General features: G+C 57.6%; 1 protein-coding gene across 1 annotated transcript; it reads left to right on the forward strand.

Moving 5' to 3' along the window:
- On the forward strand, positions 1-22,295 carry FOXO6 (forkhead box O6). Its single transcript, XM_010354244.2, has 2 exons — positions 1-905; positions 20,118-22,295. Exons 1-2 carry the CDS (start codon positions 492-494, stop codon positions 21,384-21,386), a joined length of 1,683 nt encoding a protein of 560 aa, XP_010352546.2. The 5' UTR covers positions 1-491; the 3' UTR covers positions 21,387-22,295.
- Positions 22,296-23,934: the final 1,639 nt, after the last annotated feature.

Below are 23,934 nucleotides of genomic sequence, written 5' to 3' on the forward strand. Positions count from 1 at the left end.
CAGCCGGCGCTGAGCGCGGCAGGCGCGGGAGCTGGCGCTGGAGCCGGAGCGGCGGCGGCGGCGGCATTCACCGGGCGGCGGCGGCGCGGGCTCCGGCACCGGCTCGGGCTCCGGCATGGTGCAATCCGGCCTCGTCCCGGGAGAGCGGGGCCCGTGTGCAGGGCCGGCGCCCGGGGAGCGGCGGCAGCGGCGGTGGCGGTGGTGGCTGCAGGCGCAGGCAGGCGGCAGGTGCTAGAAACGGGGCTGGGCGAGGTGTGTGCCCGCTGGGCTCCCGGGCCGCCGCCCCCTCACTGCCCCGGTCTTTCCCTCCCTTCGTGCTCCCCAGCGCGTCCAGCCCCCTGCCTCCGCTCCTCGGCCCATGGCGCCCCGCGGCTGAGACAGCGCCGCCAGGGACCCCTCCCGCGGGCCTCCCCGGGGCGTGCAGATCCCAGAGCCGCCCGCCCACCCTCCGCGAAGCCTCCCTCCCCTCCTCGCCCGAGCCGGGCGGGACCATGGCTGCGAAGCTGCGAGCGCATCAGGTGGACGTGGACCCGGACTTCGCGCCGCAGAGCCGGCCGCGCTCGTGTACCTGGCCCCTGCCGCAGCCTGACTTGGCCGGCGACGAGGACGGAGCGCTGGGCGCAGGGGTGGCCGAGGGCGCCGAGGACTGCGGGCCGGAGCGCCGGGCTACGGCCCCGGCGATGGCCCCAGCGCCGCCCCTGGGCGCGGAGGTCGGACCGCTGCGGAAAGCGAAGAGCTCTCGGCGGAACGCGTGGGGGAACCTGTCCTACGCCGACCTCATCACCAAAGCCATCGAGAGCGCCCCGGACAAGCGGCTCACGCTCTCGCAGATCTACGACTGGATGGTCCGTTACGTGCCCTACTTCAAGGATAAAGGCGACAGCAACAGCTCGGCCGGCTGGAAGGTGGGGGCGTCCGACTGGGGAGGGGGCTGGGGACGCCGACTGGGGCTTCCAGGGGCTGCTAGGTGTGCTGGGCTGCAGGCGGGCAGTCAGGAGGAGGGCTCTTTGGCACCCCCTGGGGTCACAGAGTGTGCGCCCAGGGCGTGGGGCCGGCCAGCGGACGGGCGGGGGCGTACTGGCAGCAGCTGTGTGCGTGCTCCATTGCGGGGAGGGATGCGGGGTGGGAGGTCTGGTGGGGTGACAAGGGACTGCCACTTTGAGGCGTCCCCGAGGAATGTCCCCACCCTGTCCTTGGGGGCATAGCAGAGGAACCCATTCCCAGGCCGTGGACATTGGGGACCCTCCTCCTCCCCCGAGTCTGCTTTGTGTGACTCTTGTTTTACCCTTTTCACCAGGGCACCCTTCTGAGAGCGCTGGAATAATGACTTGGGGCCAATGCCGGCTTCCCTCCCAAATCTCTATCATTGCCCTTACTGGAGCTGTCCCCAGGGTGAGGAGTGTGACCATGGGCCCACAGTTCTTCTTGTGGTGCCAGAGTTCACCCTAGGGCACCAGCCAGCCCGGAGTGGGGAACTCGGCAGGTGACCTGAGATCTGAGTTCTCCATGGGGTGGCTGCTGCCCCCCCTTACCTAGATCAGGATGGGGGTCACTGGTGATGGCCCCTGCTGGTGTGAGGGCAGGGTGTTGAGAGCTGGGGATCTGTCCATACCCACCCAGGATGCTTTTTTCCACTTCCCTGGCTGTCGGAGCCCAGATCAATTTAGGGGCTGGGGGAGGGGCAGGGTACCCCAGGGAGGCCTCAGTGCCAGCCAGTGGAAAGCGGGGAGCCATCTTAGGAGGGGACAGGGGCTTGCTTGGATTGTGGCCTCTCGACCCAGCTCCTCCCCTGGCCATCTTGTTGGAGAGTGGGGATAGTCTATGCCTTTGGGGGAGAGGAGGCTGGAGGGGTACCTGTGCCTAGGAGGTGAGCTGTCAGCCTCCCTATGGAAGGGGTGGCCTCTGTGAGGGAGGCATGCCTATATCAAGGGAGGGGCTATGCCCTGTGGTGCCTGCAAGCTGGGTCAGAGGAAGGAGGTGTGCCAGTGGAGGAGGGGAGACTTGTGGGCATGAACAGCTCTAGATACCCAGGGGCAGCATTGTAGAGCCAGGGTATCCTGACCTGGGAGCCCACGGCTCTCAGGGTTAGTGCTGGCAGCTTCTGTCCCTCACTGGCCACTATGGAGTAGGAACACAGGCCGGAGGAGTAGACCTGGGTCTCTTTCTGCATCTCCTCTCCCATCCCCTTGGGCTCAGCCCCCACCAGAACACATTTCTCCCAAGTGTGTCCTGCACTTGGGAATTGTTCCTACCTCCTTGCTCCCCTTGCCCTGGCCTTCTCCTCCCTGGAGATGTATTCAGTGTCCTCAAGGGTACAGAGTTCAGATGCCTCCTCCAGGAAGCCTTCCCTAACGCTTTTTAGCTAGCTTAGGACTCCCCGTTCTCTGGCCCTCTCCCTGCTGGTAGCGGGTTTTAGTCATTTGTGTTCTGTCTCATTTCCCCTATCTACCCTGCTTTTGGAAGACAGTGGCAGTGTCAGAGCCATTCGGTGCCCACAGCACCCAGCATACAGTCATGACACCAAGAAGCCATGAGTGTGTGTCTAGTGAAAGAGCAGGGAACTGAGTGGATGGCGCAGGATGCTGAGGCAGGGGACAGTACATTGGGCCAGAGTGGTCGGGAGGGCTTCTTGCAGGAGGTGTAGCTCCAGCTCAGCTTGCACATCAGGCAGCATGGGGAAAGATGGGAAGAGGAAACATGAGGCTAGAAGTCAGGAGAGAACTGCAGTTCATTGAAGGTCTTGGGGCCAAGCACTGTGAGAGGTACCTTTACACATCTGCCTTTAATGCTCTCAACAGTCCCTGAGGTGGTTTTACCGTGACCAAATGGTCTCCCTCCAGGGTGCCCAAAGCCAGCATTGGCCCCAAGTACAAGGAAGGCCCTGAGGCCTGTATTTAGGAGTGAACTGGTCACACAGTTAGTAGATGGGAAAGCTGGAATCCAGCCTACATGTTTCTCCCTCCAGGGTCCCCAAGCACCTCTGGAACAGTGTCCTGCTGGCAGCTGGGGGTGGGAGGGGCACATTGAAGGCTTTTGAACATAGGGAGGTATAAATCCTAAAACGTGATTGAGAATATGCTTGGAGATAGTTTAGACCCATGAGTTCATTTCTGACAGTGAGACTGAAGCCCTGGAAGGGGATAGGAGTCTTTCCAGGGCATCACTGAGCAGCAGGCTTTGGATGAGGGCCCAGGCCTCCTGCCTGCCCATTGGATGCAGTTTCCACTGCACCACACTGCTAGGGACACACCGATTGTCCCTGTGCCTGGGCTCCCAGTCGTGGGCTGAGCATTGGAGAGGGAGCCTCAGATGTGGACTCCTGACCTAGGTTTTGGCAGAGACCACCCAGGCACTGGAAAGGGGCCTGCCCCATGCTGTGCCCTTCTATCTCACCCTCTACCCAGCTCCCCAGGGAGCCTACTTCCCCACTTATTCCTGGAGCTTCCTGCATGGTGCCCTTCCCCATTCCCAGTCATTTACTCCAGAGGCCTGGTGAAAAAGCCATCCCAACTCCCAGCCAGACTCAGGTTGACAGACAGAACACCTCAGGTGCCAGGCCTGGGGCCAGGGCCCACTGTTCTCTCCTTATTCCCCTCCCCTACAAACATACTGCAATTGAATCCCTGGGGTGTACCAAACCCTGTGTTAGATGGGGTGGGGACCAAAGGAGAAGGCATTAATTGGATCTATTTCAGAATAATCAGGACTTAGCCAGTTCCACACCCAGGCCTTGTGTTTTGTAAATAGGAAAGGCTGGGGATGGGGGTAGGGGTTCAGGGAAGGGGAATTAGATACCCTGGGGGAGCCAGGGAAGTCCTCACAGAGGAGGTGGCACTTGGTCTGCACTGCCTTCATTGGGGAGGGGAGAATTTGGGAGATAGTCTTCCAGGAAGTATTGACTGCATTCCCAAAGGCAGGGAGGTGAAATTGTGCATGTCTGATTTGGGGACAGTTTGGGTGTGCCAGGCTCAAACCAAGGGTGTCCAGGCATGACAGGGAGGTGGCATGGGAAGGGTGGAATGGGCCAGATCAGGAAGGGATGACATGCTTGGCCTTATCCCTATGGTCATATCTATGATGCAGGGAGGTAGCTGAGTGGTGCAGGACAGGAATTGGAGAAGACAAGACAAGCAGCAGGCTTGGGACACTCAGACCATGCTGAGGCCTAGAGAGGCTGGGCTTATTGCTGGGAACCCAACCAAAGGGGCTAGTTGTGTTCCCCACCAGGCCTAGGATGAGGGCTTGGATAGGCGGTCCCTCTACAGTGTCCCAACACTGTGAATATCCAGGTAGAGCCTCCCACTTTCTCTCAGATACTCCAGTCTCACTTTCCCTTGGCCCTGGACTCCTCTGGGAAGCCTTTCAGGCTGCTCTGAGTTCTGGCACACCTTCCACTTAGCGCCCCTGGAGTTGTTCTGCCTGCTTTTGTGTTTCCTGGCTGCCAGTTCCATTGGGAGCTCCCAGGCCAGGCCTGGGCGCCTCCCATTCCTGTCCCCAGAAGGAGCACACTGGATGGGAACTTCCCTTCTCTCCCAGGGGCTGGGGCAGCCTGGCTGATGAGAGGTGGGATTAGGAGGGGTGGCACCACCCCCATCTGGCCCAGTAAGTTCCAGGTGGGGTGTGGCTGGAAGAGAGGGACTGATCTGAGAGGCTGGGGGCAGGGTCCTGCTACAGCCCAAGCAGTGGCTGTCAGCTGAAGCCACCCCCTTCTCTCCCCCCAGCCTGCTCCAGCAGGGCTCCCTCCTCCTCCTTTGTCCTCCGGGGATCCCCAGCCCCAAGGGCTGATGGGGGTGCGGGAGGAGGCGGTGTGAGTCCCGGTTGGGGGGTGTCCTCACCCCCCTCACTGCATGAGCGGGGGGCTGGCAGCTGCCCGCCTCCTGGGCACGAGCCCGTGCCAGCCGCTCCTGGCACAGTTGCTGGCACGCCCGGCAGACTCCCACGGCCACCTGCTCACACCCACCCACGAGCGCTGGCGCGCTTCGGGCCCTTCCGGCTTCCCGGGCCTCCCGGCGCCCCTCCCCCGCCGCCGTGCCCAGCCCCCCCACCCCACTCTGCTCCCCGCGGACCCCCTCTCTCCCTTCCGGCCCCACAGCGGCCGCCCCCGCCACACCCCGCGCAACTTAGGGAGCTGAGGAGGCGGGGCTCAGGGAGGCCCCTGGGGCAGCCACGCGGCGGGAGAGGAGGGGGCCGGGAGGCAGACAGACCGACAGACAGGGTGAGGGCCCCGCCTGCCACCTGGCGCTGCTCCAGCGGGACGATGGCGGGCAGCGCCGTGCCAGGCGGTAATTGCAGACAGACTAATTTAAAGAGATGAGACGGTTATTTTTAACTCGCGTTAAGGTAATGAACGGCGCGGGGGGTTTGCGGGTTCGAAAGTTCAGCGCCCCCAACCCCCACTTTCTGCGGGTCTGGGGGGGCCCCTCTCTGCAAGCCCTGAGGGCTCCAGCCAAGGGATTGACTAAAGGGAGCTGACTAGCCAAGGGACTGACTAGGTTGAGGAACTGAAGAGGCCCTGCCAGAGGGGCGGAGGGCCGAGGGGGCCGGGACAGAGGCACCCGCTGGTCCAGAGCACTCTCATCAGACCCTCACCACCACCCAGGCGGGCTGGCATCCCTGTGTTCCAGGTGGGGAAGTGACTTGCCCTGAGGTCGCTACCTCCGAAGTGGTGGGCCTGGGAACTGGACCCCAAGCTCAAGCTTTTTCTGTGCCATTGGGTAGGATTGAGGTGGGGCAGGGGCTGGAGGGAAGGGCCTGTTTTGGACTCTGAAAGGACCTTCACTGTCTTTGAGTGGCAGCTAGTGGTGACCACCACATGGGGTGTAAGGGTTGAGGGGTAGTCAAGTACTGAGTGGGATGTGGGTATATCAGCTACAGCAGGGGGAGCCCCTTCCTCACCTCAGTTTCCCTTACCTCCCAGCAGACTCACTAGATCCCCTTCCCAACCCTAGTTTACCCGGAGTGGGGGGTGCCTGGGAAACAGGAGAGGGTGGGGCTGGACCTGCCTATGCATTGGTGCCTGCTCCCTCACATTCCAATCAGACTTGGGTTCTCCAAGGAGCTGCAGAGTCCTGGAACCCAGTCTCTGCACCCCTGACTCCTCCCCAACTCAACCCCCTCTGACACACTCCCAGCAACTAGAAACTCACCATCTCTGGGATTGCCCATTTTGTTGCTAGACAAGTCTTTTTTTTTTTTTTTCCTGAGTCAAGGTCTCTCTCTGTCACCCAGGCTGGGGTGCGGTGGCAGAGATCACTGCAGCCTTGACCTCCTGGGCTCAAGTGATCCTCCCACCTCAGCCTCCTGAGTAGCTGGACCATGGGCACAGGCCATCCCACCTGGCTAATTTTAAAAAGGTGTTTTGTAGAGACAGGGGTCTTCCCTATGTTGTCCGGGCTGGTCTTGAACTTCTGGGTTCAAGGGATCCACCTGCCTCAGCCTCCCAAAGTGCTGGGATTACATGGTGGTGTGAGCCACCATGCCTGGCTGCTAGATGAGTCTTAAAGCTTTTAGGACTTATTTCCTTCTCCCCAGCAGTGCCCCATCCCCTTTCAGCATCACACAGAGTGTCCTAGTCCAGCCCTTTGGCGTCATTTGGAGTCAGCTGTGGAGTCAGGAGTAGGTGAGGGGCTGGACAGAACCCCTACCTATAGGGAACCTGATCCATTGCATGTGTGAGTTGGAGCAAACCTCTCTCCCATTCTGGTTCTCAGTGTTCTCATCTGTGTCCAAAGGGTCTTAACACAGTCTTTTTCGGTTCAGTGCTGTAACTTACAAGCTCACTGGTTCTTGGAGCCATGAGGGGTTCATTGGACAGAGGGCACATAGTACTGAGAGGACTTCTCCCAGGTGGACACATGTGAGTACAGGTGTGGGACTTGGGACTCCTGTTTAAAGATGCCTGTCCTGTCTGTGGCAGTACCCAGGTGGCAAATATGCTCTGGGTACAATGAAAGGAGTGTTTATGGCAGTTCCAGCTGGCCCCCAAAGCAGGCAGATGGGGGTTCAGGGTGTTGGACGGGCATGAGCTCAGGCTCTGGGGCCTGGGTAGGGTTCTCAGGGGGACAGCTGGATCTGGAGCACCCCCCTTCTCCTGGCACCCTGGTTACCATAGAAACCAACTCCTGTTTGGGAGGGTTTGGCTGTTTGCTGCCTCTCCCCACCCCCCAACCCATATGTGGAGGTGGGAGGGGGGCCAGGTGGCGTGTGGGGGAGGGGCCTCCCACACCCTCCCCCAAGGGCCTCCCTCTTTGCAGAGAGAAACCTTTCTGGTCTGTAAGTGGGGGTACTTCTTATGGAAAGGAGAAAGAGAGGTAAGATAATTAATATCTGGGTGCTAGGCAGTCAGCTGGGCAGTTCACATACATTCTCTCATTTCATCCTCCCTGGATCCCGCTAGGTACACATTAATAACCCCATTTTGCAGTTGAGGAAATGGAGGCCCAGAAAAATGAGGTCATTTGGCCAAGGCAGCATAGCGGAGCCTGGATTTAGCTGCAGACTCGTCTGTCTCTGCCACATTTCTGCATCTCCCCATGCTGGTGCTGTCAGCTCTACATGCCAGCCAGCCCTCCTGCCCCCAGGCTCTCCTGCTCCAGAACCCTCCTGGGCTCCTTGGTTCACCTGGAAGTCAACCAAGTCCAAACTGCTCTCCTGGGACCCATAGGCCCTCAGCCTACCTTGTCCAGGCCCTGCCCTTTCTCCCACTTTTCCTGCTTCCTCTGATCTCAGGTCGCCCTGGCATCTCCACCTTCACACATGACACTGGAATTCTCAACCCACGCCCACTGCCATTGTCTCACAGTCACCAAGGCACCTATTGATTCTCCTTGGCTGACCCCTCGGGATACCCCTCAGAAACTAGGTGGGGTCTTGGGTAGTTTGAACAAAGCCCTACCTTCCAGGTGATTCTGGAACCCAAGACTTCTGACTGAGAATTCCTGCCTCAAGTCCTTAGTTGTTTGCAAACCTAGCTGATGATCAGAATCACCTAGAAGCTTTCTGACAACACAGGCTTCCAGTCCCCAGCTCAGATCCTCTATATCGGGGTGAGCTCTGGAATCTGTGTATGGCTGGTGACAGGTCATTCTGAACCAATACCTTAGAGGGTGGCTTCTTGGCCTCCTGCCTGTCCCCCTGTCTCTTCCTCCCAGCATGGACCAGCTTCTTCTCCAAGCAGGCTGCCCAGGTTGAGGCTACACCCCTCTTCCTCACTCCTTTTGGGTCCTCCAGAGATCTGAACCCCATGTAGTCAGCACCCAGGGACTGGGCCACCACATCACCATCATGCAGCCACCCCATGGCTTAGAAATCACACTGTATAGGACATGGATGAAGAGAATGGAGCCACAGCCAGGGCTGATATGCTTTGCTTACTAGGAGACTTTGCTGCAAGAGAGGGAGGGCTGCCCTGGGCTCCTGCAGTCCCTTGGCAAGGGGACAGAGAGCCCAGGGCAGCCCCTGGGGGCAAGGCCAGAGTCAGTGTGGTTGTAAATACTCAGGAAGCCTCTCTGGAACTGGAATGGTGAATAAACTAAATGTCACAGCCCCTGCTGTCAGAGAGCAGCGAAGAGGGAGAGAAGAGGAGAGAAGAGGGGCATGTGTATAGCTGCTTAATCCAGTCCCCAGGCCTTAGTAGGACACTCAAGGCCTGGCCATCAGCCCTAGTCTACCTCTCCAGCCACCCTCCCATCTTCTGATCCTTGCCTTAGCCACACTAAACTATTCTAGCTCAGGAGTCAACCTGCCATGTGCCATTATGTACATTCTTTCATTTAATTTCCCAGCAACCCTGTGAAGCTGGTAGGGTTACTTTCCCCATTTTGCAGGTAAGGGAACAAGAATGAGAAAAGTAAGCAGCTACTCTAAGTGGCAGAAACGAAACTCTCCAGGGCTAACTCCACCCTAGCCCAGGGCTCTGACCTTCCTCCCCTCTGCCCCTTCCCCTCCCAGTCATTGTCTCTCTGCTATCCCTTGGAGTTTAGCCCTCAGGCTTTTGGCCTGGGGAATGGCCCTGGGGTCCCTGGCTCCCTGGCTCCCATTCCCAGATAGAGAGCTCCCTGAAGGTGGGGGCAGACGAGCCTGATGTTCCCCTCGTCTGCAGACCCCAGGGCTGAGGCAGCTCCCTCCATTCCCTGTGATCCAGGGCTACATCCACTGGGTACCTATTATGCAGGGCTGCTGGGTGGGGACTGGACTGGCTCCTTGACCTTGAGATCCCAGCCTGCAGGGGTCAAGCTAGGGAGATAAAACGAGGACACTGACTCTGATGCAGGGTAAGATCTGCTCAGGGTCATGATGGAAGGCCAGATAATGAGCTGAGTGTTTGGAGGTAGAAGAGAGGAAGGGAGACAAAGCAGACAAAGAAGGTCAAGGCCTCAGGACTGTGTGGGGAGCCCCTGAGGGTCTCGCTGTGCTTATGTGGGGCCCAGCAGGCGTTGAAGCTGGGAAAGCAAGTGAGTGGCCTTGAAGAGCATCCCAGGCTCTGGGCTTCTCAATGTGAATTCTCCATGGGAATGACATGGGCAGAGGTCACTCAAGGGTGCTGTGGGGAGTGAACAGGAGAGAGAGGCTGGCCCAGGCACCCAGTGTGGGCCTGCTACTGGGGTCCCGGGGAGAAAATGAGCCTGAGATAGGACAGAGGCCCAAAGAGTCCCAGATGCCAGGCCTAGCATAGGCAGCACCCCTTGGTGCCTTGAAAATCCCTTAGGTGAGGCCAAGCCATGTGGTTAGGAGTCTTGGAGGCAAACAGGCAGGCAGAGCCTAGCTCTCCTTACCCTCTGCGTAGCCTTGGGCAACTGAGCCTCAGTTTCTTCCTCTACAAAATAGGATAATAATAGGGTCCTTCCTCTAATGCCTCCCTTTCCTGTCCCTGAGACCGAGGTGTCAGATATTCAGATGTCCAAGCTCCCTCCTGCCCTTAGTTGGGCCTGTTGCTTTCTAGCCTCCAGAGCCTTCCCCATAGCCTTGGATGACAAGCAGGGCAGGTTTTAGGCACCCCATTTCTTTTTTTTTTTTTTTTTTTGAGACAGAGTGTCACACTCTGTCCCCCAGGTTGGAGTGCAGTAGCACCTGATCTCGGCTCACTGCAACCTCCACCTCCCAGGTTCATGCCATTCTCCTGCCTCAGCCTCTGGAGTAGCTGGGACTATAGGCATGCGCCACCACGCCCGGGTAATGTTTTGTATTTTTAGTAGAGACGGGGTTTCACCTTGTTCGCCAGAAGAGTCTCCATCTCCCGACCTCGTAATCTGCCTGCCTCAGCCTCCCAAAGTGCTGGGATTACAGGCATGAGCCACTGTGCCCAGCCGGCACCCCATTTTCACAGATGAAGGAAATGTATTGTTCAAAGTCACCCTTGAACCCAGGACTGCCCTCCCCTGGACATTGGCTCCTCTTTGCCCCACTGGCAAGCTGTGTGACCTTGGGCATGGCCCTTCCCTCTTCAGCTCTGAGTTCCCCTCCCCCAACACTCTGGGAAGCTGTGAAGCCTCTTGCTTCTCTCTCCTGTCCCCTCCCTCTGTCCTCAGCTGGCCTCCTCCTCCTCCTCTTGTAACCTGAGCTGGGGCCCTGGGGGAAGGGGCTTGCCCTCTTCCTGAGGCACCTGCCAGCTGAACAGATGTGCAGAGATGGAGGGCCCCGGGAAGGGATTGAGGGCCCTTAGCTCGACAAGGCTGGGGCCGGGGCTGGGGGAGGCAGTGCTCAGCACACCCTACCCTGGCCTCTGGCCTCTGCCCCTAGGGCTTACTCTGAGCACTTGTTCATTTTCCAGTGGACATTTGAGTGCTCCAACATGTCCTGCAAGGACCTCTCAGTCTCTAAGAGAAAAATGGCAGATGAGGGCTGGTGCCCTGGTCTGGGTGGGCCACCCTGTGCTCCTAGAGCCCCTTGGCATGAGGACAGAGGGCCAAGGGTGGCCCCTGGGGGCAAGGCTAGTGTCTGTGCGGGTGGCCATGCCCCTGGGAGAGCAGATGGTTCTCTTGGCACCATGCCCACTCATCCTTTTTCTCCCCCAGGAGCCAGCCTGCAGGGCTGGGGCACAGCTGCTGGGCCCTCCCCAGAGCTGGGCTCAGGGCAGGGCTGGGTGAGGTCACTGCAGCTGCTCCCAGGGCCTGGGGCAAGGGAGTGGGGAAGTGCTGCCTGCAGAGGGAGGGAGGGGCTGAGACTGAGAGGGGAGATGGAAAAGTCTGAATGCTTTGCATTTAGGAGTTCTTTTTAATCCTGAATGAAGGAGGGTCTGTGAAGGGGTTGCTGAACTAGTATGGACAGTCCCCTTACCCCTACCCCAGGCTCACCCTGGAACTTCTGCTTGGCTTTGGCTCCTCTCTGGAGGTCTCTCAGGGCAGGAGAAAGAGCAAGCGCCCTGGGTGTAAATTCCTGCACCACCACTTACACTATGCAACCCTGGACAAGTCAGTTTGTCTCTTGGAGCCTCAGTTTCTCATCTGTAAAATGGGGACAATAAACCAACTAGAGGGTTGTTACAAAAATTCAATGAGATAATTTTCAAGCGGCAGCACAGGGCATGGCATGTGGTCAATGTCTTGGAAGCAGTAGTCTTCCCGCCTCACTGCCTCACTTTCCCAAGGAGGCAGGAAGTACTGAGGACAAGTAGGGAGGTGGCAGGGGCAGCAGGAGCTGCAGGAGAAAGCAGCGGGGAGGAGGGTCAGACAGGACCCTGGTAGAGGGTGGGCAAGCCTTGTAGCTCTGGCCTGAGATTTTGCTGAAGAGAAACTACACAGAAAAGCCAGGCCTGAGCAGCTCGTGGCTACTGACTTCTCGTGAGCCAAGGATTGCCCCACAAAGTTCGAGTAGGGAGGCCGGCTCAGACACCACTTTACTCTGGTTTGCTGTTAGATCTCTGCAGGAGCACTGAGGTGGGAGCATCTGTCTTTGGGGCTTGCATAGGGGATGAGGAAGGTGCCACAGAGCTGGCCTTGATGGAGGAACAGGAACTGGTAGAGCAGAGAGAGGGACAAGAGTAAAGGGAATAGTGTGCAAAGGCACAGGGATGGGGATATCCAAGGTGGCTGGAGGACATCAGAGGGCTCTTTAGTACCAGCCTGGGATTGGACCCAAGCCCACAGGTGAAAGGAAGAATGGGCATTGGAGCAGTGTGAGGTTGGACTTCCGTTGGTTTATTTGCTGCCCAGCCTGGGTGTGTGGGCTCTGCTTTCTCTGGGGGGTGCCAGAGCCTCATGCCTTGCTTTGGATATTGGTTCCTCCTGGCCCCAGGCTGCCCACTCTGGGATCCACTGCTGATCGTGAGCCCACTCACCTGGAGACATCTGTGCCCCATGGCCCCCACATGCCCTTCTATCCCTTCTCCACTGCAGAGTCTAGTGCCGAGGATTTGCACATGGCCTCAGGTCCCTGGCATTGTCCAGGTCACCTCTTTTGCCAGGAAGAGGCCTGGACTGAGAACCTGAACTTCATTCCAGATGGCAGGGCAAGTGACTCTTAGGGAGTCTGTGGCTCTGTCTGACCCAGGTGTGTGTTTCTAGGCCAGGCTGGGGCCCCAGAGTTGGGTGGGGGCAAAGGGTGGGATGGGGAGGCTCCTGGGGCTCCGAGACAGGGATGGGATGACATTCTTGACATGTGGCGTCTCATCCAGGCCCCATGTGTCCCTGTGGATGGTGGGATTGTTATTCCCATTATAGTGGAGGCCACTATCACATGGATGAAGTTAGGATTCTGTCCCCTGTCTTTCACCTCTCCGTATGCAGGAAGGAAGGCCAGGAGGGAAGGAGGAAATGGGAATCATAGAGGGGATCAGAGCCCTCACCACAGCCCCACAGGTGGTCACTGCAATAACAGGTGCTGGGTCATTGTCCCCATCAGGTAGTCAGGATCAGTCTCCTGAGGGAGGGGCTGGACTAAGCCTTTGACTGTGATACAATCTGGACAGGCATCCACACCTGACCTTGAGCTTGGGCTGCGATGGGTGGACACAAGACCCAGGGCCGCACTTGGAGGATCCTGAAAGACCCCAGGTACCAGGGAGGCCAGGAGGTAGCACAGGGTCGGTGGTAGGTGGGGGCACGGTCCTTGTCTCCTGTCTCTGATGAAAGCTAGGAGAGCCTGGGCTTGAGCGTCAAGGTGGAGGTGGCCACTGGGGTCGACAGCAGAGCAGAGTGTCCCCTGCCACATTAGGGGTAGGTGTGGGGAGCGCCCTGGCTTTGGAATCCAGCAGCCCTAAGACCCAAGCCTGGCTTCATCATTTCCCAGCTTTGTGGCCTCAGGAGTCATTTAACCCACCTGAGCTTCCGTTTACCCCCTTTGTAAAATCGCAGTACCTACTCACAGGATGGTTATCAGGATTAAAGGAGCCTAGCCTATGTTGGGCATGTAGTAGGTGGGTGCCCTTCTCTGGCTTCAGCATTTGAAGCACATGCCAGTGGTGTGTGAGAGGTGGCTTGCACTGGTTCATGAGGGCTGATCATGCACACTTCTTCCCAATTCTGCACTCAGTGACGTCATGTGGCAGCTTAAAATTGGCCATGATGTGAGTATCCATACGACAGAAAGCAGCAAAAGCTACAAATCAAATCAGGTGGGGTTTTTGTTTTTGTTTTTTTAACTTCCAGAAGAACTGGTGGTTAAACATTTGCCAGCACACCACTAAATATGCCCCAGAAAAGGTAACTTCCCCCAGTCCCACTGCCCAGGATCAGAAGAAGATGGCACAGAGATGGCCAGGCGAGTTGGCTCACACTATAATCCCAGCACTTTGGGAGGCCGAGGCGGGAAGATCACCTGAGGTCGGGAGTTCGAGACCAACGTAGGCAACATAAGAAAACCTCCTCTCTACAAAAAATATAAAAATTTAGCCGAGTGTGGTGGCGCACACCTGTGGTCCCGGCTAGTCGGGAGGGTAGAGTGGGAGGATCACTTGAGCCCAGGAGGTCAAGGGTACTGTGAGCTATAATTGTGCCACTGCACTCCAGCCTGGGTGACAGAAGGAGACCCTGGCTCTAAATACATACATAAATAAATACCCTGGCAAGAAAGAAAGAAAAGAAAAGAAAAAAAAGAACCTGGCTCAAAATAAATAAATAAATAAGGAAGGAAGAAGATGGTACAGCAACCATGAGTCCATGTCCCAGAATCCAACCTGTGGGCCCTCAGTAGCCATAGTGGGGACAGAACAGGAAGCAGGGCAATAGTAGAGCTCTGGCTTGGCCAAGCAGCCTAGAAATCACAGTCCATGGCCCCTTCTGGGCCTCAAGAAATTGGATGGTTATAGCACCAGGCAGCCCTTGTAGGCGGGGGACAGCAAATGAGGGGAACTCTCTTTTCTCTGCACTCTCCTTTGGCCCCCGGAGATGTGGCAGGCCCTGGCTGGAGACATAAGATTAGATGAGGTTGAGCTGTCGGAGAATGAAGCTGTGTTGGGAGGAGAAATGAGGTTGTACCGGAAGATAAACGAGGTTGTACTGTCAGGGAATGAGGTGGTACTTGGAGGCAAGGTGAGGGTGCATTATTAGATAAATGAGGTTGTACTGTCAGGGGATGAAGTGTACTTGTAGTAGAGATGACGTCCTGCTGGATCAGTCGGCTTGCTCCGTCAGAGAACACAGCCACACCACAGGAGGAAGGAGAGTGTCCGACCCAGAGGATAAATGAGGGTGTCCTGCTGGATAAATGAGGGGGCCCGTCAGGTGAATGGAGTGCTGTTAGCAAATGAGGTTGTACTTGCTGGATAAATGGGACTGGTGTGCTGGATAAATGGGGTTGTGCTGTCAGGTGAATGCATTACTGCTCGTGGGTGAAGGGCATCCTGGGAATAGATGAGGGTGTCCTGCTGGATAGATGAGCTGCCACCACCAAATGGATCAGACCCTGTCCATGAGGGAGGCACCATCAGCAAGGACAAGGTTATTCTGTTCCCACTGGGGCTCCTGGAGTGTCTTCTGACCCAGGGGAGACCTTGATGTGTGCCAGCCCTGGGTTATCCAAGTCTCTCTGGGGAGCAGGATGGGGGGCTGGGAAGGGCAGGCAGCTGCATTGTGCATCCTGGGACCTCTCCTTCACCCCCAACGGATGCCCTACCCCTCTCCCTGGTACCCCTCAGTGGGTCAGACTGCTGCGGACATTCTCACCCCACTGCCTGCTTCTCATCCTGCCTGTGTCTTCTTTCTGCCCAGTTTGGAAAAGCCCCTATTCTGTGCCAGTCACTCTGCCCAGTCTCATTTAATCTCCCTACAACACAGTATTACTCCTCCTTGCACACACTTTCTCTTATTCATTCATCCATTTATTCATTTGACAAACATTTAAGTGTCTAGTATGTACCAAACACAGGAAGTACAGTTAAAAAAAAAAAGGATAAAAATCACCTGCCCTCATGAAGCTTGTATTCTAATATAAAGACAGGATAAATAATGTATTTAGAATGTGAAAATGCTTTAGAAAAACATACAGCAGGATCAGGGGGCCAAGAAATTCCAGGGAAGAGGAACAGTTTTTAAGAGAGGTGAGGATGGGCCCCGTTCCAAAAGGTGACATCTGAACAAAGACTGGAAGGAGAGGAGAGATCTCTGTGGATATCTGGGGGCAGGCGGGCATGCCTGGCAGGTTTGAGGATGGGAGGGAGGGATGGAGCGGGGCACCTGCATGGTCACTGTGGGTCTTATGGGCCATGGCAAGGCCTTTGTTCCTCACTCTGAGTGAGATGGAGGGTGTCGGAGGGATCTGGGCAGGAATGGACGTGATCTTGGTTATTTGAAGGGTCACCCTGGCTGCTGTGTGGCGTGCTATAAGGAGGTGAGAGAGGGAGCAGGGAGCCATTTGAGGAATGGAGCATGAAAGCATCTTGCCCCAGGGTCATAGCACTCATGGGTGATGGGGCTGAAACTGGAATCCAGTTCCAATGCTACAGCTGATGTACTTTGCCCTACTCTAGCCTCCTCCCTGGTGGGAGAATCCTTGGGGTGCTGGGCTCCCTGGCCCAGGTTCTGAGGGAGAACGGGGTAGGCATGAGATATAACCCACTGTCCTTTCCCTCTGCCCCCAGATGGTCTCCCTCGGGCCCTGAATCAGGTAGGTCCTGACTCCCCTAGCAACATGCTCCAGGTCTGGATGTAGATGTGGGAGGCATGAGGCCCCAGAAGCTGTGCCCAGCTCTGGGCACCAGGGGAGCCCAGGCATGCCAGGGCTGTGGCTATGGTGGTGGGTTGCTAGGCGACTCGAAGAGGGAGCCCTGGTTACTGCTGCCTGGCAAAGGCATCTCCCTCCTCTGCCTCTTTCACCTCCTCCATGGCCTCTGGCCTCCCAGGAGGCCTTGTGGTGTGAGCCAGAGCTGTGATCAGTGCTTGCCACTAGATCTGGCAGGGAGCTCTGATTGGTACCAGGTGGCTGGGCCCTGAGGAGCCAGACTGAGCTGCAGGGCCTGAGCTTCTCTCATGGGGCACAGCCCTGGAGCACACCTGGTTCAGAGCCCAGCTCAGCAGTCAGAGGCCTAGGTCCTCACTCAGCTCTGAGCCACCTTGTCTGACCTTGAGCAAGGCATGGCATCCCTCTGTGCCTTGACGACCCCATCCATCTGGCCTGCAGAATCCTCCCCAGGAGCTTCATTTTCTGTGAAGAAGGGTGCTGAGTGTACGGGGATCCAGGTACTCCTGTCCCCACCCCCGATGGCTTGAGTGTGTAATGCTCAAGTTTTGCACTAAATCTCATTTACAGAAAGAGTTCCACTATTTAAGAAAAATGTTTGAAAACCTCTGGACTGAATGATTCTAAGGATTTTCAGTGCCAAACTGAAAAGGTCCCAGAGTACAACTTGCCCATCTCCTTAGTTTACAGTTCAGGACACTGAGGCCCCCAAAGAAGGAGAAACTTCATCTAGGTCAGGTTTGGTAGTGAGAAGAACACTGGGTTGGGGGTCAGGAGGCCTGGGCTCACATCCCTGCTCTGCCACCAGGTCTTAGACAGCCTTGGGCAAGTCCTTTCTTTCCCCTGGGTTGGGCCAGCCATGGTTTCAGGCTGAGGCCTGAGCTCCAGGGGTACCTGGCTGGATATGGGACAGAGCAGGGAAGAATGCAAATCTTCAGAGACCTGGAGCTTGTCTTGGCGGTAATTCTAAAACATGTGAATAACGTGTATAAAGAAAATGTGAATGGATTATAAAGTATATGCAAAATTTCCTTGAATTCTAAAAAGGAAGCTTAGACTTGCAGGAAATTTTGGCCTGTGCAACATGCCCCCAGACTTCCCCTGCTGCCAGCTTCTAGGGATGGTTTACATGGAAAGTTTGAGGAACACTGGAATGCTGGCTTCTTAAGATTCTTTGGGATTCTCAGACGTGTTTCTGTCTTCCATGGCAGAATGTGATGTCCTTTAGACTTAGAATAAGACCAACCTGTAATTCCAGCACTTTGGGAGGCCGAGGCAGGGGGATCATCTGAGGTCAGGAGTTCAAGACCAGTCTGGTCAACACGGTGAAACCGCGCCTCTACTAAAAATACAAAAATCAGCCGGGCAGCAGTGGCACGCACCTGTACTTCCAGCTACTTGGGATGCTGAGGCTGGAGAATCACTTGAGCCTGGGAGGCGGAGGTTGCAGTGAGCTGAGATCACGCCACTGTACTCCAGTCTGGGCTACAGAATGAAACCCTGTCTCAACAAAACAAAACAAAACAAAACAAAAGACCAACCTGAAATCAATACCTGGCACAGCACTTAAGCTGTGTGACCTTGGCAACTCACTTAACATCTCTGAGCTTCACTCTCCGGTTATGAGATAGGGATCACAATCCCTGACTTGTATGGAGTTCAACTAATGATTACATTAGATAAAGTACTTAGAGTACCCAGGGCTGAATGGGCAAGTGCTGGCTAGGTGCTGGTACCTGGTACTGTCCTTCTTCCAGGACATAATGACATTGATAAAGAGGTGTTGCCTGAGTGACCTCCAGATGGAGAAATGGGGAGGTGGGAGATGGAGCCTCTTGTAAGCCAGACAGTCCTATGGGGGAAGAGAACTGAGGCCTCCTAGGAGCCTGAACACAGGTATGGGGGAGGGGCTCAGGAGCCAGGTGCAGGGGTGGGAACAGGAAGGGGGTATCTACTTGAGGGAGCACCGCTCCCTAGGGGCCCAGCTCCCCTCCCCTCAGGGTCTCAGGAGAACCAGGCAGGGCAAGGCTGGCAAGTCCCAGCTGTTGCCTTCAAAGGCCAGAAAGTGCCAGAGACAGGGAGCCTGGGGCCCTGAGGAGTCAGGTCAGTGCCTGGAGCTGGGGGTGAGGGGTTGGAGGGTACCCTGGGCAGCAGGAAGGACCCCTCCTCCCGGAGACTGGTGGGAATGAGGCAGGAGGGAGAACCTCAGAGAGCAGTAGCTGGAGCTGTGAGTGTGGCTGGGTGGATTCACAGGTTAAGAGCAGGTCCATGAGTTGGGCAGAGCTGGAGTGGTACCTGGCATCGTTGCCTAGCTGTGGGGCCATGGGAAGTTACATCATGCCTCTGGGCCTCCGGTCCCCAGTGTATGAAATTGGAGAATGCCATCTTCCCAGAGTTGGTGCCCAGCACAGTTGCATACAAGACATGATGTTAAAGAGATGGAAACAGCAGGTCTGTTGGGGGAACTAAGGAGTGAGATCTTCTGGCCAGAGTGAGGATATAACCTACGTTTATCAGCACCTGGTGTGCAAACATTTATTCATGCACATGTAATGATCGTACAGCCTTACGCGGTAGTTACTGAATGTAGCTCACTTTTTCAGAGTAGTTCACTGAGGCTCACAGAAACTGAGTAAACATCCCATGGTCACATAGCTAGGCAGCCAAAGAGCCAGGCATCCTGTCCCGCCCTCTGATACCCAAGCCCCTGCTGTTTCCATAGCAGTACCTAGACCAGGAGGTTGAGGCCACCAGGTGGGAGGCCCCAGAGGTGGGGTGCGGCAGGCCCAGCAGAAGTTCTACTCCAGATTCCAGTGGGGCCAGTGGACTCCCTGCCTTCCTCTGTCCTCAGAACAGGCCTGGCAAAAGCAGGCAGTGACATGGGAAGCACTGGAGACTGGCACAGCAGAATTAAAAAGAGGATGTATGCAGAGATGGCAGAGGTGAAGCCCACGGAGGAACTGAGGAACAGCAGAAAAGGCCACCTTGGGCAAGCCACTTCCTCTCTCTGAGCCTAGGTCTTCTGGTGTGTGAACGGGGACTTTGCCACACACTTTGTGGGGATTTTTTGAAGTCTCCACCAGGAAGGGACTTGGAGGGCAGGCAGGTGGGTCAGGAGAAGAGGGCAGGATGCAGTCCAAAGGGCAGGCAGGAGAGCTGGGCTGACCTGAAGGTGAGCACTGAAGAGGCTGAGGTCTCTGTGGCAAAAGGATGTCTTTTGAGGGACCTGCTGGAATCCAAGCCCTCTGGAGTTCACAGCAGCTCAGAGGAGTTGGGGTGATACCTCTGAAAAGTCTCAGGCCTGGACCCACCTTGGGGACCCCCAGCCTACTCTGTTTCCCCTGGCCAGGCCCTCCCAGCAAAGGGTTAACAGTCTTCTCTACCTGCAGTTGCATTTTAAAGACACGAAATTAAAGCAGGTAATTTATTCTCCCCACACACGAAAGAGCAATTAGTTCTAAACAGGGCTTAATCAGTCACCGCGAGATTGATTTCTGGAGCCCTGGGTTTTCGGGCTCCTGGCGCCATGCCAGGCTGGGGAGGGAGGGGGGCGGACAAATGAGCCGCAGCGGCATAAGCCCTTACGTAATCTGCTGGGGGCCCTGGCAGCCTGGTTAGCCCCGCGTGGGTCTTGGCTGAGCTGGTGAGAGGGGGTCCTGCTCCCTGCTGCAGGCCCCCCGCAGGCTCAGAGTAGCCCACAGGGTTGGTCATGCCCCCAGGGAAAGGCTAAGACCAAAGCTCTGGCCCCACCTTCTGGGCAGTCTCTGTGTGGGAGTGGGGAGGGATGGCGGTGTGGTTCTGGGGCAGAGGGTGGGTACTCTGGGTTTGTCCAACCCGGTACTTACACCTGCCCCCTCCCTCTCCCAACCCCCTTACCTCATCTTCATCCCTGGCTCCCCCCTCCTTCTACACTCTCTTATCTTCCCCCTCTTCTTTCCATCACGTCCTTTCTTCCCCATGGCCTCCTCACCCCCCACTCCCACCCACGTCCTTGTCTCTGGCCACAGAACTCCATCCGACACAACCTGTCGCTGCACACCCGCTTCATCCGCGTGCAGAACGAGGGCACCGGCAAGAGTTCGTGGTGGATGCTGAACCCCGAGGGCGGAAAGACAGGCAAGACCCCGCGGCGCAGGGCCGTGTCCATGGACAACGGGGCCAAGTTCCTGCGCATCAAGGGCAAGGCGAGCAAGAAGAAGCAGCTGCAGGCGCCCGAGCGAAGCCCGGACGACAGCTCTCCGGGCGCGCCCGCCCCGGGGCCGGTGCCTGCCGCAGCCAAGTGGGCCGCCAGCCCCGCCTCGCACGCCAGCGACGACTACGAGGCTTGGGCCGACTTCCGCGGCAGCGGGAGACCCCTGCTCGGGGAGGCGGCCGAACTGGAGGACGACGAGGCCCTGGAGGCCCTGGCGCCATCGTCGCCGCTCATGTATCCGAGTCCCGCCAGCGCGCTGTCGCCGGCGCTAGGCGCGCGCTGTCCGGGTGAGCTGCCCCGCCTGGCCGAGCTGGGAGGCCCGCTGGGCCTGCACGGCGGCGGCGGCAGCGCGGGGCTGCCCGAGGGCCTGCTGGACGGCGCGCAGGACGCGTACGGGCCGCGGGCCCGCACCGGGACGCCAGCCTACTTCGGCGGCTGCAAGGGCGGCGCTTACGGCGGGGGCGGGGGGTTCGGGCCACCGGCAATGGGCGCGCTGCGCCGCCTGCCCATGCAGACCATCCAGGAGAACAAGCAGGCCAGCTTCGCGCCGGCCGCCGCGCCCTTCCGCCCCGGGGCGCTGCCCGCGCTGCTGCCGCCGCCGCCGCCCGCGCCCAGGCCCGGCCCGGTGCTGGGCGCGCCCGGGGAGCTGGCGCTGGCGGGCGCGGCCGCCGCCTACCCTGGCAAGGGGACGGCCCCATACGCGCCGCCCGCGCCCTCGCGCAGTGCCTTAGCCCACCCCATCAGCCTTATGACGCTGCCCGGCGAGGCGGGCGCCGCGGGTCTGGCACCGCCCGGCCACGCCGCCGCTTTCGGGGGCCCACCCGGCGGCCTCCTGCTGGACGCGCTACCCGGGCCCTACGCGGCCGCCGCCGCCGGGCCGCTGGGCGCCGCGCCCGACCGCTTCCCGGCCGACCTGGACCTCGACATGTTCAGCGGGAGCCTCGAGTGCGATGTGGAGTCCATCATCCTCAACGACTTCATGGACAGCGACGAAATGGACTTCAACTTCGATTCGGCCCTGCCTCCGCCGCCACCGGGCCTGGCCGGGGCCCCGCCCCCCAACCAGAGCTGGGTGCCAGGCTGAGGGCCGCCTCCCGACCCCGGGCGCCCCGTCCCGTCCCCAAGGGGCCTCTGTCTTCCCATCCCGATTCCCGGGTCCCCTCCCCCGACTCCAGCTCCCCAGGAGGCGGCCCCAGCCCAGCTAGAGACCCCTCTCGGAGGCCGGCCGCCAGGGAAGGGGAGGGAGGGGCCGGGGCACCCCACTGCTCCTGCCCACACTCCTGAGATCCACCCCCTCCTCCTGGGCAGGAAGCCTGGGAGAGGAGGCTGAATTCCAGGCTGGCCGGGAGTAGGAAGGAGCGGGGTGGGCCGCCTGGTGTGGACGGTGGTCGGGAAAGTCAACTAGGAGATGGACCAGGGAGCGTTTACAAATCTTGTTTCATTTGCGGAGCCCTAGCCGTGACCCCGCGCCCCCCCCAAACATGAATCTGATTCCCACTTGACACACTTTCCCACTGGTCTTAGTCTCACCCACCCGAAGCCAGCAACCCTCTGCTGAAAACTCACACCTACCTAAATCCATCCACCCTGAGCAGCCCTCCACCCGCAAATCGCCCTCCAACGACCGCCACCCCCCACAGTTCAGTCTCCCCCTCCCGTCCCCGCCGGCCCTCTCTTCTCCCCTCCCCAGTCGGAGTCAGTCCCTTTCTTCAACCGCCCCCACCCCTCAGTACCGGTCTCAGCTTCTCCAGCGGGCCTCGGCCCCGTCCACCCCCAACCCCGACGCCCCTTTCTCCGCGCCAGTTCTGGCCCTTCTCCCATATTTATAAGTGTCCGGCCGGGGCGGGCGGTGGGCGCGGCGTCCCCGGCACGTATCGTAGGCAGTGTACCGTGGCCGTGCCGTCAGAGTGTGCGTGTGCGTGTGTGCCGTGTCGAGGCTGTGTAGAGTGCATTGTACAGCATATTTTCATGAATAAAATTGTTTTAAATATTTCCCGCGCCTTGGGTTAGCGGGAGGGGAGTGGTGGCAGAGGATAATTGACAGGGAACTTGGGGCAGGAGGAGGGTTCCTGTGCCTGAGTCACTATTGCGGCTTTGTGTCTGGGTACTCGTCAGCCTTTGCTAAACTAACGCTCCTCTGCCCAGCACATATTGGTTAGGCGCCTACTGAGTCCCCCGTGCTGAAGATATGCTTCGTCGAGCTCTGCATCTGTTTCTGTGAACATGTGCATGCACGAAGTTTTGGCCCAGGAAAATGCGTCCTAAATAAGCCTCAGAGATTGGGAGAGGGTGCACAAATATTTACTGAGAACTTTTAGTGCCAGGCTCTGTGTTGGGCACGATTTTTGTTCCCGTTGTACAGATGAGAAAACAAGGTCAGAGAAAATAACTTGGGAAGGAGGGTAGAGATGGTGAAAAGAGAACCTTTTGAGGCGCACAGACTGCTCTTGGAATCCATTTCCTACAATTTGCCAGCTGTGTGACCCTGGGCAAATTTTCAACCTCTGAAGCCTTTCTTCCTGTACTACACCATGGAGTAGTACCATCCATCTCATGACCGTCTGTGAGGCATAAGGAAAGGTATGTAAAGTGTTCAGCACAGGTCCTGTATTCGTTCATTTTAGGAAGATTTGGTGAGCACCGGTTAAGTTCTTATACCAAACATTGGGGCTGCCCTAGAGCCACACAGACACAGTTTCTACCCTTAAGGAACTTAGAGGCTCCTGGGGAGAACAGGCCAGCAAATAGGCGATTATAGATGAAAGCTGTGATGATCGGAGAGGAGCCAGGCAGCTGTCCTGGGAATGGATGATGGGGCAGCACTCATCTTGGACTTGAGTCAGGGAAGGTGCCTGGACTGGTGCTGCCTCAGCTAAGCTTGGTAGGAGGAATTGGCATTGGGAAGGGGATTCAGATGAAATGGCATGTTCAAAGGCCCAGAGTGAAGAGATGTGTAGATCCCAGAACCAAAAGCAGTTGAGTGTGGCTAAAGTTCAGAGAGGGACAGATTACTGATGGCAGGGAGGCTAATGGGCCAGAGGGTTCAACAGTGGAAGAGGGACAATGTGGTCCAGCCAGAGGTGCTGATGTGGCTCAAACCAGGGGATGGGGGAGGACAGTGGGGTTGGAAGGGAAAGGATGAGTTCACATGTACTTTGGATATGGAGTCACTGGGGACTTGGTTGTAGATTGGACCTGGGGGATGAAGGAGAGGGAAGCATCAATTGATGGTTTTTGTTTGGGTATCTGGGGAGACAGGGCCATTCCTTGAGATAGGGCACACCAAAGCAGGAGGAGCCCTAGGGAAATTGATATGCTCATTTGAGCTATAGTCCATGAGAATCTTTGGGATTTGGAGCAGAGGGAGAGATGTTCAGGAGCATACACACTAGGTGAAATGACATTCTCTGGCACTGGGCAACATAGTGGCCCTGAGGTGTCCACATGCATAGTGGGGTCAGAGCCCAGAAGGTGTCTGGGCTGGAAAGGGAGGTCAAGAATCAGGAGCACAGAAGTTGTCACTGCGGTGTTGGAAGTGGCTTGGGAGGGGAAGGATTGCAGAGTTGGAAGAGCAGGAAGTCCAAGTCTGCTTTGATGAACACCTTGGCACAGGAGGGACTCACTGGCTGAGA

The sequence above is a fragment of the Rhinopithecus roxellana genome, chromosome 12, assembly GCF_007565055.1.
Source record: "Rhinopithecus roxellana isolate Shanxi Qingling chromosome 12, ASM756505v1, whole genome shotgun sequence".
NCBI lineage: Eukaryota > Metazoa > Chordata > Mammalia > Primates > Cercopithecidae > Rhinopithecus > Rhinopithecus roxellana.